General features: G+C 51.8%; 1 protein-coding gene across 2 annotated transcripts; it reads right to left on the bottom strand.

The window, feature by feature from the left end:
- Positions 1-1,253: 1,253 nt before the first annotated feature.
- Positions 1,254-14,655, bottom strand: Chrna3 (cholinergic receptor nicotinic alpha 3 subunit). Of its 2 annotated transcripts, XM_060374150.1 has the most exons (6): positions 14,498-14,655; positions 12,917-13,056; positions 12,775-12,819; positions 10,961-11,070; positions 5,053-6,064; positions 1,255-2,809 (listed from the first exon to the last, which is right to left on the bottom strand). In XM_060374150.1, exons 1-6 carry the CDS (start codon positions 14,550-14,552, stop codon positions 2,681-2,683), a joined length of 1,491 nt encoding a protein of 496 aa, XP_060230133.1. In that variant the 5' UTR covers positions 14,553-14,655; the 3' UTR covers positions 1,255-2,680. The 2 variants fall into 2 exon arrangements, with proteins under 2 accessions (XP_021498657.2, XP_060230133.1); XM_021642982.2 differs by lacking the exon at positions 14,498-14,655 and having other exon boundaries at positions 1,254-2,809; positions 12,917-13,823.
- Between the last annotated feature and the right edge of the window lie 388 nt (positions 14,656-15,043).

Consider the following 15,043-nt stretch of genomic DNA (forward strand, 5'->3'; position numbering starts at 1 on the left):
TGGGTGTGGAGTCCCATCAGAGTTGAGCTACTGTTGGCAGTTCCCAGCTGCTGGGAGGAGAGTCAGATCTGTCTAAGGGAGCAGGCCCTGGAAAAATGCACTCCAGAGCGAGTCCACCTAACCAAGAGTCTTTGGGCAACACTGATTGGTCTCGATAAATGTATTCATTATTTACTTATTTATTTATTTATTTATTTTAAAGGACACAGAGTAAATGGGTCAAGAAGGAGGGTGGATCTGGGAAGAGTACAGAGGAGGGGGTGAATATGATCAAAATATGTATAAAATTCTCAATGAGTTAAAGGTGTATTTTTAAAGTGAAGTCAAGTACTTGACACCAGAATTATTCAGACTCCCGCCGGTTTTAGGCTAAAAGGACTCAGACATTTCTCCTCGAGAGACCCAGGACAGCCTCCTTCCACAGGGCAATCTAGAAAACGTTGCCCCGAAGCTCCTCCCTCATATTCAGACACTCAGACGTGACTGCACCCGCGGTCAGGTGGGCCCTGTCCAGCTTGTGCTGGTGACAGACCTCGGCGCCATCTGCATAAGGCCGTGCAAAATGAGTGGAGTTCCGCAGTCCTGGAGGTTTCCACAGAGACTTCAGAAGTCAGCAGCTCTCAAGCTGGCAACGTGTTGGAAACACCAGAGTGACGCCGAGCCTGTGACGGAGACCTCAGCAAGCTGGAGGTGGCGGGACTGTGGAGTACGGGCCAAAGGAAAGCTGCGGGAGGTGAGTACAGCCAGCCCCAGAGTGTGCGCACAGGGCCGTGACTGCCTGGGCCGGCGGGATGTCACACTCCCGCTGTCCTGTCATTGTATCCTGGGCATTTATAACCTTTTTACTTTTTACAGCCTCTCAGCTGAGCCTCGAAGAATACTTTTGACCTGGACTACCAAACTATTCTGAAGAACTCAAGACTTTGGGAACTCTTGCAAAAACAACCTATGAACTGGACTAGCCTTTGGGACCAGGGACAGAATGCCGCATTCTGAGTAAGTGCCAAAGGCCAGCATGTCAAAGGTCTGGTCGCCAGCCTGTTGGTGCACACGGTGGGGGCGGACCTCAGGAGGAAAGGAGCCCCGTCCTGTGAGTGCGTCCTTCACGGAGATGCTAGGAGCCTGGCTTCATCCCTGTTCTCTGCTTCCAGCCTCACCATGATACACCCAAAAGCATCAGGCCAAGTGAGTGACTGTGGACTGAAACCAGGAGCCCAAATAACCATTTCCCCTTCTTAAGTTTGTTATCTCGGGTGTTTTGTTATAGAGGGAGCACTAATAAAGCCTAGTTTAACGTGGATTGCTCGTTAGCTACTTTAGACTGTATATATCCTTCATCTCTTATAGCTCCACTACTGGAGACATTTGTAGGCGAACAAATTTCACAGAACTTTCTTTTGACTCAGTGAAATATGAGCCACAGTGAACTGCAATTTTCAGGTTTTATTTTCGTATAGAGAAAAATACACACACACACATACACCAGCTAGCAAGAATACTCAAATGGTTCAGATCCAGAAGTGTAATATGGAAACCCAATTTGTTCAAATAGCTTCTCAGGCAGAGCCAGTTTTGACAATGTCCTTCTACATCCTGGGTGTCCTGACAGCCAAGACGAGCAGGCTGGCCACTGGCATCCAGTGGGCAGAAACCACGGGGCTGTTGAGTCTACACCTCACAACCCAGCACAACTCTGGAGCCAAACCCTAGAGTGAAGGTGGTAAAGGCCAGCTCTGATGGGTCATCCTGTGGCTGAATGGCTCCCTACAGCTCATGTGTGAATCTACCATGCAATTCTGTTTGGGATGTTATTAGGTCATGAGGTCACGCCTGATGAATGGAATTGGCGCTCTTGTAAAAGACTCCAGAAAGACTAGCCCTTTCAACCACTTGAAGATACACTGGAAGGTATGTTTTATGTGGAAAATTCCTCCCCAGACAGTCTTGCTGGCACCTTGATCCTAGGCTTCTCAGGCTCGTAAACTATGAGAAAGAACTTTATGTATAGGTTTTCCAGTTTGTGGGATTTTTGTTGTTTTGAGATAAGGTTTTACTATGCAGCCCTGGCTGGTCGGGAACTCACTATCTAGACCACACTGGCCCCGAATTCACAAAGATCCCGCCTGCCTCTGACTCTGCTTCCTGCTGCTGGGATTAAAGTCTTGCAGGGATCTATGGGATGTTATTCTAAATTAGCCACTTGAGCAGACTAGGGTAGTTTACTAACAGTGTGAGATCGGGTGTAATTTCTCAGGGTATGATGATGAGGGATGTAGCCTTGACACAAATACTGAGATACAAGTGCAGCCCTTGGACTTGGGAAAGACGGTAAGAAAGAAGTGGGGGGGGCACGACCGAGATGCTCTACAATTTCAAGGAGGGTGTGGGCTAAACCCATGAGGAAATCTACAGAGCTACTGAGCTAGTGGATGGAACCTTTGTGAATAGAAACTTTTCCTATCTAGTTAAGTTTCAACTGCAAGGCTAGCTAAATGTTCATTTATGCATAAGAAATAACTAGATGTTTTTCTTCCACATTTTTTTTAACCAAAAGTCAAGGTGAGTTGAAAATAACTGCTGAAATAGCAAACTCAGAGCTGGTGATCGGATAAAACATGTTGTCGTTGAGAACATGCCTGCGCCTCAGCACAGGCGAGCCTCTGTGAACACGGGTCACAATTTATGTGTCATCTCTGGCCATCAAGGGTTGAAGAAATAATCCCGCCGTTCCTAAAATGCACACCAGGATGAAAACCCAGAGAAAGATGCGGTCAATCACCATGGCAACATACTTCCAGTCATCTTGAATCTGCAAAACAAAAAGCAATGAAAGAAAACAGAACATGAAAGAAAGGTCAGTTTTCAGCATTTGATCATGTTATGGTAGAGGAGGCATTTTATCTCTTATATAAGAAATCTTTTCTTTTTCCTTATTGATATGATCTGAGGAAATCCATGGGGTGGGTAATACTGACTGTCTACTTGACAGGATCTAGGATCCCCTGGGAGAGCAGCCTCTGGGTGCGCTCATGAGGGATTATCTAATGAGGTTAGCTTCTGGAGGTGACGATGAGGGACTCTCTGGAGCAGAATAATTAAGGTGGAAAGGCACACCTTAACTGTGGGGGGCCCCATTCTGTGTGCTAGGGCCCTAGATGGAATACAAATGAGAGAGTAAATTGAACTGTGGCATTCATCTCTGCTTCATGGCTACGGATACAGAGTGACCCACTGCCTCAAGGGCCTGCCGCCATGGCTTCTCCACAAGATGGACCATTTTCCCTGGAGCGGAAGCCCACATAAACCCTCACTTGAGCTGCTGCTTTTCAGGCGTGTGGTCACAGCAATCAGAAGAGCACTAATGTATCTACCAACCTCAAATTTCATGTCGTGAAGAAACAGATGGAAAATATGTGCCAGCTGGCTCTGTTTCTAATGAGAATACGTTCTTCTTTCAAGGCAAGGCCTGGTCTTCATGGCTACACAGTTTAGGTTGGCTTTTAATTATCAATCACCCTGAGGGCTATGATTCCAGGTATGTACCACCACCCAGAAATGTTTGTGTGTGTGTGTAACCTATTTTTTTCTAAACCGAATTCCAATATGTAAAGTCATTAATGCTTGTATGCCTCTACAGGACCCGGAGCCTTTGTTAGAATAGTGACTACAGTCCAACATCATCTGACATTGTTCCAAAGTACTTGTTCGCTGGCACTAATACTTGTTTTAGATACTAATTTCCGTTTAACATCTGTTCCAAAAGTGAAATAAGCATATTGGGTGAGCCTGACATTTTCCTTTCTCCCCACTCCCTTTAAAATGTCCTCCTGACCAACTGTCATCTTCATCTTCAGAGCCAAACAGGCCAAACAGCAGACATAATGGCCGACTGTAGAGCAAAAGATGGGAGGAAGAGCAAGAACAATTGTATATAATGAGCTTCAATTCAGGCTTGAGACAGGAAGGAGAATCTAAGGTAATTAAACTTCCAGACGATTCAGAAAGCAAGGAAACCACAATTGAGTTGAGAGAGAGCCCATGAGTCAACTGATCTTGAGGCAATAATCACATAATGAACAAAGCAGCATGTAATTTTGTAATTCAATTAAGTACACTGAAATGGGACTGGGAGATGTGGTTTTTATTTCAGCATTATACGCTTGAGTAAGTGCGTCCTTTCAGTGACACCACGAAGTCGCAGTCACAGTCAAGTTAGAATCACAATGCCGTGTTTGACGTGTTGGTCTGTCTGAGTTCCTAAGACTTGTCTGTGAGCACTTGGAGTCCACAGCCTGAGCCTTACCCATCCCTCTATAGGATAAATAATACCCATAATACCCCCAAGACTAGGAGGCAGTGGGTGGAAAACAGGTGGAGACAAACTTTGGTTTTAATCCAGCTCTGCTCCTTTCTAGGTATAAGAATCTGATTAAAACTTCATGTCCTTCAGTCTCAATGTCCTCATCTGGAAAATGGGGACAAAGGCAGTGTAGTTTCAGAAGGCTGCCTCAGCAGACTCCTTAATGAATGATACTTTTGATATCAATGTTGATTCAAGAAATGGCCCTTATCCCTGCCTAAATCTGAGACTGGATACATGGCATGGCCTGGGGACCCCTCTACCAAGGGAGCTGAGACAATACAATTGTGAGTTCAAGGCCAGCCTGGACTACAAGTGAGGTCACTAACATAAACAAAGGCATATTCACTAACTGGTCTGAACATAGCTTCTGACTCCAGAGTCTAATCTCTCTCCTTCTCCCTCCCCCTCTCCCCCCCCCTCTCTCCCTCCCTCTGTGCGCGTGGGGGGGGGGAGATTCATGCCTGTGGTTAGCTGAGGAGGACAAAGGAGGGTGTTGGATCCCTGGAGCTAGAGTTATGGACATTGAGGGTCATCTGGGTGTTAGAAGCCAAGCCTGTATTCTCCCTCCCCAGGAGAGCAGCAAGTGCTCTTAACTACACAGAAATCCCGCCAGCCCCTAAGAGCCGAGTTTCCTGACCCCTGTCCTACGCATCACCGCACACAGCAGCCATCATAAAAGCCATATTTACCTCTTTGGCCATGTTCTGTGCTTTCATGTTTTCAGCGATATACTTCACACTTTGGATGGCTTCCTTGATTTCTGGTGACAGAGCAGAGAGGGACAGCACAGCATCGACAGACTCCGAACTGGAGCTTCTTGTGAGGTTGGCACTGAAATTTGAGATTTTTACCCTCGGGTGCTGGCAGTAGCCACATGCCCCATCTTGGCAGGGGCAGCCTTCCTTGCAGCTCTTGGAGTCCGCGCGGCTGAAGCAGTTCAGGTTTGAGAGCTCTGCGCTGTAGAAGGCCCTGGGCTTCAAAGTGTCTCCCTCGCTGCCGGTCGGCCTTGTCATGAACATGACCCTGGGCAGCAGGTCGAGGAACACAGCCTTGACCCAAGCGGGCATCGTGTGCGTGGTGGGAGTTCTGTAATGCACGTTGAGCACGAAGACCGTGATGACGATGGACAAGGTGACGAAGATCATGGTGAAGAGGAGGTACTCCCCGATCAGCGGGATGACCAGCGAGGTGGAAGGGATGGTCTCGGTGATGACGAGGAGAAAGACGGTGAGGGAGAGGAGCACGGAGATGCAGAGCGTCACCTTCTCGCCGCAGTCGGAGGGCAGGTAGAAGACCAGCACGGTGAGGAAGGAGATGAGCAGGCAGGGGATGATGAGGTTGATGGTGTAGAAGAGCGGCAGCCGGCGGATGTACAGTGAGTACGTGACGTCCTGGTAGATCTCCTCGCAGCAGTTGTACTTGATCTCGTGTTTGTAGCCCGGGGCCTTAATGATGGCCCACTCGCCGCTTTCCCAGTAGTCCTTGAGGTTCATGGAGGAGCCAATGAGGACCAGGTCGATTTTCGCCTTGTCGTAGGACCAGGAGCCGAACTTCATGGTGCAGTTTTGGTAGTCGAACGGGAAGTAGGTCACATCGATTTTGCACGAGCTCTTGAAGATGGCTGGAGGGATCCAAGTCACTTCTCCCGTGTACTTGAGTAGAGCTTTGGTCTTGTCATCCACCTGGAAATCGCCATCGGCGCTGTGAAGACACAGGGGGGCACACAGCTCACCGTCACTGCTCGATAGCCAGCCAACTGGCTTCCCAGGCTGCCACAGGGGGATAAGCGATGATTTATGAAACCAGCGGGTAGGAGAGATCAAAGGACCGGAAGAGCCCCCTGGGCCAGCCGCCCCATTCTCAGCAGAGATAACTGAGGTGAGTCCTCCCCCAGACCCTCAGCAATGCTCCGCCACATTGGTTATCCTACCCCACCCCTCCTAGCACACTTGTCAGGCCTACCCCAGCTTCTGCCAGTCCATCCTCCCCGTCACACACTCTGCCACGCTGCTCATGTCACCAGGACCTTTCACAGTGCACAATTCTCAGATTTTAATATGGACTCCTAAGTGCCAAAAACGCCCCCCCCCCCCCAAGGGGGCTCTGAATTTGCGATAATGAGATGAATATTGTCCTGGGGTTGGCATTTCAGCAGCCTCCAGGAATATCAGTCGGCAGGTCCTCCTTAGCATCTTTGACCAGTCCCCGATGGGGGCCTGACACACGTGTGTAAACCCACTGTAAGGGTGTCATGGATTGGCCACAGGTGCTTATACTGTGAAAGCTAACCCCTGAAAGGAAGCGCATCTCCTCCACCAGACCCCAGTCCCACCCGCCCACCCTTCCTCCCAACGCTGTTCTTCAACGAAAGAGCTCTTTTTCTGATTTCACTGAACACTTTCGAGACAAACTCATCCAGCAGATCTCTCCACTTTCCTCCCTATCCGCTGCCACTTACTCCCCGTGTTTCTACTCTCTCTTAGTTGTGAGCACCTGATTTTATTACCCACATGCCGTTTTCTTAGGATCACCCTGTTTATAACCTGACTGTAACAGAAGCACTGACCAGAAGCTCAGTTCCCCACAGAGCTTGTATTCAGCATTCCATCTCAGTGGCCAAGAGACTTCAGCTGACAGCAAAGCCACTCGGTTCTCACAAGTACAGGGACTCTTTCTTTGTAGATAAAGACATGCTACTGTAGCTCAGGCTAGATCCAGACTCACGGTCCTTCCGCCTTAGCCTCCCCAGGGCTGAGATTACAGGCACGTGCCAGCATTCCCAGCTCGCTGAAGACTCTTGACATCTGGGGTCAGCTCTCTGGGTTTTTTGCAGTGGTGTGAGGCTACTGCAAGGGCATAGTTTTTATGCACCTTTGGTCTGATATGTGAAAATCTGAGAGTCAAAATCCTAAACACTTAGAGATTACCTTTTGTTGCTCTTGGAAAGCAGCAATGCTCTGGATCAGCTCATTCCTCCCAGCTGGTCCCTGTCCTTCCCACCCACACTGCTTCCTTTAAGCAGAACAGCTGTTATATGGGACAACTCAGTGCCTGAGCCCCCTACCTGGGTCTGTTTCATCTGGCTCTCTCTAGTGGCTTTTGCAGTCTTTCTTTCTCTCTCACACTTTTTTTTTTTTTTTTTTTGAGACAAGGTTTCTCTGTGTAGCCCTTGCTGTCCTAGACTTACTTTGTAGACCAGGCTGGCCTCAAACTCAACACAAACCCGCCTGCTTCTGCCTCCCAAGTGCTGGGATTAAAGGTGTACCCTACCACAGCTGGTGCTTTCCACATTCTTAACCCCTCACAGTCTTCATCCCTGATGACGCCAGAGGAAAGAAGAGGGAGGAGGGAACAGAGCTCCATGCAGTCTCCAGGTGGACTCTGCTTAGATTCCATACAACCCCTCCCTCCCCACCACTGCCCCTCCCCCCACCAGCCCTGGGAGAGCTGTCCAGAACCTTGAAGACTCCACAGATCACAGGGGCTTCCTGAACATGGCTTCTTGGGGCAGCCAGGCCCAACAAATGTCAGAGAACTAAGAGACCAACCTTCAAAGCTCCAAGTCCAGGAGCTGGTGAACTATGGCCACAAGCCTGCCCGCGCTGGCTAATTTTATGTCAACTCGACACAAGCTAGAATCATCATCGAGGAAGGACCCTCACTGAGAAACTGTCTTCATAAGACTGAGCTGCAGGCAAGCCTGTGGGGCATTTTCTTAGCTAGTGATTGATGTGGGAGATCCCAGGCCATTGTGAATGGGGCTACCTGTGAGCTGGTGGTCCCGGGTCCTATAAGAAAGCAGGCTGAGTAAGCCATCGGGGAACTAGACAGTAGTTCCCATGGTCTCTGCATCGGCTCCTGCCTCCAGGTTCCTGTCCTGATTGAGTTCCTGCCCTGACTGCCTTTTGATGATGAACTGTTAAAGGGAACTGTAAGTGAAATGAACCTTGTCTTCCCCAGTTTGCTTTTGGTCAGGGTATTTCATCACGGCAATAGTAACCCTAAGTAAGGCGCAGACCCCTTATTCCCATTTTTTCTTCTGTCTGTGTGTGTTTGTGTTGTGCAAACGTGTATGTATATTTGTGTGTGTGTGGAGTGACCACATATGCTGTACACGTAGAGGCCTGAAAGTAATGTCAGGAATCATCCTTGATTGTTCTTTCAACCTTATTCATTGAGGCAGGGTCTCTCAATCAAACCCAGAGCTTACCCAGGTCACGTAATCAAATCCAGAATAACAATAAGGTTGACAGGTGACTGTAAGGAGGGCTCCCTGGCCAGCTTGCTCTGGAGAACCCCTGCATCTGCCTCCCAAGGCTGCCACATCTACCTGGCACTTACACTGGTTCTGAGAAATCCAAACTCTGGTCCTCATGATTGTACGGCAAGTGCTTTAACCACTGGGCTATCTTCCCGGCCACTATTCCCACAAATTTCTATTGGAACAGAGTCCCTGGCATCCGTTGTCTACTGAGTGGCTACTTTGTGCTACAAGGGCAGAGTTGAATAGCTGTGACAAGGACTGCGCCTGCTCAAATTCTAATTTTTTTTTAAATTTTTAAATTTTGTTTCTTCAAGACAGGGTTTCTCTGTGTAGACTTGGCTGTCCTGGACTTGCTTTGTAGACCAGGCTGGCCTTGAACTCACAGAGATCCGCCTGCCTCTGCCTCCCCGAGTGCTGGGATCACAGGCACGCACCACTACACCCGGCTAGTTTTTAACTTTAAAAAAATTAATTATTGTTATTATCATTTTTACTACCTGGTCTTTTCTGGGCGTCTGGATGCCTCTGCTCCAGCCCAATTGCTTCATGTCACTGAAGAGAACACTGAAGGTCAAAGAAGAGCACTGATTTGCTCAAGGTCCATGGAGCATCTACGGGCAGAGCCTTGGCTAGTCAGAAGAACTTCAGTCCTTCTGAGGTTAACAAAACGTTCATGCCCCCAATGAATAAGTTCCAGAGAAAGGCCAGCCCTCACCCAACTGCTCTTTCCTGTGGTCTCTGAGGGTCCTGGTCACTGTTAACCGCCATTGAAGCCCCTAGTTGTATCTGTCCTACCAGAAGCCCTGCTTGCTGTAGAGGTTGGGATAAAAGTTGTCTGTCACCACGAGTCACAGAACGCAAGGACCCAGTCGGAGACCAAAATATGGCACAGCTTTTGCCACATGATGCACTTGTATCTTTCGACTAAATGAATGGCCAAAAACCCAAGTGCAAATCCCCTGCTACCACAATACAGAGGGAGCTGAGGAAACGGGTGGCAGCAGAGACAATCAACAGTCACAGAAGGGTCTGAGCTGTGGTACTGCCCGACCCTGTGAGTTGGTTAAAATGAGAAAAGGCAGCGGAAGTGTAAAGGATCAGCAAAGGTTCTTACACCCAAGAGAAGATCACGTGTGAAATGGAGCAAGGGTAGGAAAAAAAAATCACAACAGCAGACACTGTGAAAGCTGAAAAACGGGCAGCTAAGATGGCAGGACAAATCCACTCCCCACACCAGCAGTGAGGTTCTCAGTGTCCCACAAATGTCAGCACGTGAGGGCAGAGGGCCAGAGCTTCATGAGGAGGGGCCAGGTAGTATTAGCTGCTAAATGAGGGTAACCCGGGGAGGAGAAAGTGGGGACCCCACACCCTAAGAATCAGAAATGGAAGAAATAGCCACCCCTCAAAGAAAAGGCTCATACACAGAGGCTGTGGTGTGTGTGCCTATGATGCCAGCACCGGGATACTCCACCCCCAACACAAATAAATAGTGTGGAAAGATCTTTACAGTGAGAGTACACAGGGGTACAGAGATGTCAATCAAGGCTGCGGCGGCTTTGTCAGGATCTCAGAACTCTCAACACCCCACAAAACTCCTTCAGAACCACTTAGAAAAAGGTGCCTATGGCTGGAAATGAGATGGGCAGGGGCAGATAAAAATCCTTTGGGTAGTCACAACAAATAGCAAGCTACGTATAAAGAATACAGCCCGTTGACTTTAGAAAAGACACTAAAGAACAAAGAAGAAAATATTTTAACCCCAGGAAGATGTGTGTTTAGCAGCTGCTCAGTGGCTGTTCTGGTGTCCAGTTTGGGAACCTGGGACAGCCTCTGCGTCTTGTCTTTCTCCCACAACTATTCTCTCTCGAAGGGGGTGAGACAGCCATCTACTCCCATTCCCCCCTGCAGAGCTGGAAAATGGTGTCACATGCAAGCGCCTCCCCCTTTATCCAGGGTTTCCCCCACCACACACTGGGGCTGCTTCCTCACCCCACAGCGTAGCTAATGAGGCCACTTCAGCCACCCATGACGTGCCTGCCTGGTCCTTCCCTGCTGTTGTGCCCCTGCTCCAGATCCTATGTGACCCTCAAGGCCCACCCCAGCTGCTGTTCCTTCCAGCAGCTTCCTCTGGTGACCTTTCCCCTCCAGCCACACATGAGTCCCTTCGGAGCCACTCAGCATCCTACGCTCCGCAGCTCCCGGCATCTGTGGTACCCAGTGCATAAGTGAGACCCAGTGCCCTCAGAGTAGACAAGGAGAGAGGAGGGTCAGGGAAGGCCAGACCGCAAGCACAGTGAGTGGCCGGAAGACCCAGAGCCCAGCCTGCCCCTTACTTGTTGTAGAGCACGATGTCTGGCTTCCAGATCTTCTCTGCAGGGACTCGCATGAACTCCACCCCTTGGTAGTCAGAGGGTTTCCATTTCAGCTTGTAGTCATTCCAGATCTGGCAGGAGGAGGGAGGGAGGGAGGGAGAAGACAGTGGAAGGACCAGCCAGATTGCATCATGGTCACCGTGGTGACAGGCCACCCCTGCTTTGGGTCACTGAGCCATTTCCCTGCTGCAGACCATGTTGGCCCACGGGAGCAACAGGGGGTATCAGGGCAGATAGCATGGGTGAGGCTGCAGGATGCCCCTGCCCTAGGATGTTAGCCGTCACGACTGGGGAGCCCAACCCTTGAGCTTAACCAGACAGGAGCCATCGATCAGCACCTTCTCTGATCGCATTAGCCAAGGTTCAGCCTTCTGGATTTCTACCAGGTCCGTACATTAAGCTCCTACTCTTTACACGCCGTGAGTTCACTCTCCAGGCCAAGCGTAGTGACAGGAGGCTGAGCTAAGAGGGTCGTGAGCTCAAGGCCAGCTTAAGCTATAAAGGGGGTACCAGGCCATCCTGGGCTACGAGACCCCATCTCAAATGGGGAAAGAGAATCTTATTCAGTGAATAAAGCATTTGTTGCATGTTTGGAGTTTGGATCCTCAGCTCCCATATAGCCCTCCCGTTTCATAACCTGAGGGAGGCAGAGATAGAATCCCTGGGGTAAGCTGGCTCCTGAGACCAGCAGGATCGCTGGGCTCTAGTTCAGCGAGACACCTTGCTTCAATAAATGATATGATGACAGATCAAGGAAGCTATCCTCTATCAACCTACACACACACACACACACACACACACACACACACACACTCACACACTATGTGGGAGCAGAGATGTAAACCGCTTACCTAGTCAGCACAGTTCCCCGGACTCAGTTCTAACCACCACATAAACCAGGCACAGGACGTGCGTGTACCTATAATCTAAGCACTAGGGAGAGGAAGGCTGCAGGATCTGAAGTTCCAGGTCACCCTCAGCCACACAGTGGGCCTGAAGCTGGCCTGAGATACACGAGGCTCCCCCATTTCAAAAAAATAAAATAGCGCCTTCTAACTTAGAAGGGTTTCCCCCCTTGGGATGGGGCCACCATCCCACAGGACCATGAAGGTATTGGGTACCGAGAACCAGAAGGAAGCAGGGTGGGGCTGTGGCCACAGAGGAAACATGGGTGGGAAGCCTCGACTGTCTTGCCAGACTCTTCAGACAAAGGCTGCAGGGGCCGAGCGCTAGGCTGGCTGAGCTGGAAGATGGCTCACCATTAGGCTGGAAGGTCACAACGTCTCCCAAAGGATCTGGGTAAAGCCTCCCTGGGGAGGACGTGTGGGGACCAGCCTCATTGTCTCCACCTGAAGAGCGCCAGTGTCCCACTCCCGTCCTACCAACAACACGACAGAATCCACCTCTGGCTTTGCAAGAGGAAGGAAGGGAGGATGTGATCTCAATTGCCACCACAATTGGGGGTCTGGTTTGGGGGGTGGGTTGAGGCAGGGCCTCACTGTGTGGTCCTGGCTGGCCTGGAACTTATTCTGTATACCAGGTTGGCTTTGAACTCATAAAGACCCACATCCCTCTGCCTTCTTAGTGCTGGGATCAAATGTTTGAGCTACCACACCCAGCCTGCTCAGTTCTACAGTGGGGATGTTGAGAGAATTCTCTCTCCAGGCTGTAGCTGTCTGTCTGTGACATGAGGAGTCAGCCCCGGTTTTGTTCCCCAGCGACAAATCCAGCAATTGCCACCAGGGGGCAGCAGTGCACAGAGCCTGGGCGCTTACTTGCTTCATCCACAGGTTGGTCTCCATGATCTGGTTTACTTCATCCTAGAAAGCGAGATTGAAGTTGACAGGAGAAAGGCGAGATTGAAGCTGACAGGCAGCTCCGGAACCCATGACCCCATCCTGCGGCTCCAGCACTTACCACCTTCACCAGCTGAGACATGGACACCTCAAACTGGATGACGACCGGATGGGACACGTTGGCCACAGGCCGGATGATCTCGTTGTAATCTTCGAACAGGTACTGGAACAGGCGGTGCTCGGCTTCTGAGGCCCTGGCCGCTGCGGGAGGCACCCCCGTCAGTCCCCGCGGAGACGCGCCTCTCCCTTCGAGGACAGCCTGCCCACGGATCCCCGTGTGCCGGGCGCGCTGCAGTCGCGGGCCCCAGGCTAGGGGTGCCCCCCGCCCGCGCCCCCCAGGCTCAGGAAGCACGGGACTTCGCCAGCCACAGTCCGCGGTTTGGAAGCCCGGGTTCATCTGGAGTTGGGCACACCCAGGGGAAGAATCCCAGCGAACCCCGGGAAGCTGCGCGAGCTGCGCTTTCTTTATCTGTCACAATAAAGAGCTTGCACGGATGCGGCTCCAAAGTCCGAGGTGGCGCTTCGGCCGCCGGCCTGGGGCACGTCGCTCAAGGACTGTCAGCCCGACGGGGGTCTCTTCAGATGTCCACGCTTGGTGCGTGTCACTGCCATTTCCTTAGCTCTCTCTGCCCCTTCCCTCCCTCTCTTCAATCCAAGCAAAGGCTGCTTTTTCTTCTTCAGTTTCTTGTCACATTAAGGGGGAGGCGCACGCTGCGGCGCTGGGGGCGGGGTGGCTGGGAGGGCAACCTTCAAAACTCAGTCCTCTCCTCTACCGAGTGGGTCCCGGGATCTAACTCAGACCACCGCGCTGGGTGGCAGGCGCCGCTCCCGGGCGAGCCAGGCACTTCATTTTCTTAATGAAACTCTAACCCTTCTTTACACGATAAGCTACCCAACCTTGCTATATGCATAATTTATATCATTTATATCTATTACATATATGATGCACAGCCACAACCCGCCTCTCCTCCCCCGCTCCCTCCTCCTCCCCAGCTCCCTTGAACCACGTGCCCTGCCCGCCCTCAGGGGACGCAGCTCGGCAGCTCCGTCTCTGCCTTATCCACCAGCCATCCCGGGGCTCTGGAAGGGTTTCCTCCTAACAGGCTCCTCCAGAGCCTCCACGACGGACTGGGGGGAGCGATCACGTCGAAGAAGACCCCATGACCAGGATCGGAGGCTCGCCTGGTCCAGCCCCATCTCCAAAAGGACTCGGTTCTCCTCCGGGAGGCTTTAGACAAACCTTTAGCCTTCTTTGGCTCCACGGTCCATAACAAACAAACACACAAACAAACAAACAAACACACACACAAACGCTGGGCGGGAGACAGATGCTGGAAGCGGGGCTGCAGGTCCCTGCAGCAGGACCGGGACTCGAACCTCTTTCTCCCGAGCGGAACCGGAGGGGCCCCGCTCTGGGCTCGCTCCGAGCCTCAGCTAACTGGCCGGCTCGGGAACAAAGGAGTGGCCAAGGGGCTCGGCGAGGCAGGGCCCGGGATGCGCGCGCACGGGCAGACCGCAGGACCCCGCCGGGAGCCAAGGCGGGTGGGCGCGTGACGGCCGAGCCGGAGGCCGGGGTCGGGCTGCCGCGCCGCACGGGCGACCCCGCCGCCCTCCGCCCGCCCCGCGCGCTCCCCGCGCCTACCTGGCGGCAGCAGCAGCAGCAGCAGCAGCAGCGTGGACAGCCGCGCGGCGCCCATGTCCGGAGAGCGCGCGGGCAGGGCGGGACCGCGGGGCTCCTGCCGGCTCCGCACCCGACTGCGCGAACCCCGGGCGCCCCCAGCAGCCGCGGGGCGGGGAGGCCGAGGCGGGAGCTGCGCCCGCCGTGGGAGGGGCGTCGGGCCGCGGGCTCCTGCGCCGCCGCCTTCCCCCGACCGCCCTGAGCCTGCAAGCCTCCAGGCTCAGGACCAGACGGCAGCAGGGTCGTCATCACGGCAGGAAGAAAGCCCTGGCGAGGGCTTCCCGGCTCGCGAGGTGCAGCTCAGAAGGGGAAAGGTGGTGCTCTTCAAAATAACTATTTTCAGCGTGATAGTGGAGTGTATACACACACACATACATACACACAGCACACAGTTAAGAGAGAACAGAATGGGCTGCAGTCAAAACAGTATTGACGATGAGCTTTTCATGGTGGAGACCGGGAGATGACACCTGGGAGGTTTTATAATATTTCTCTACTTTATTCAGGCTG

This window comes from Meriones unguiculatus, chromosome 1, assembly GCF_030254825.1.
Source record: "Meriones unguiculatus strain TT.TT164.6M chromosome 1, Bangor_MerUng_6.1, whole genome shotgun sequence".
Classification (NCBI taxonomy): domain Eukaryota; kingdom Metazoa; phylum Chordata; class Mammalia; order Rodentia; family Muridae; genus Meriones; species Meriones unguiculatus.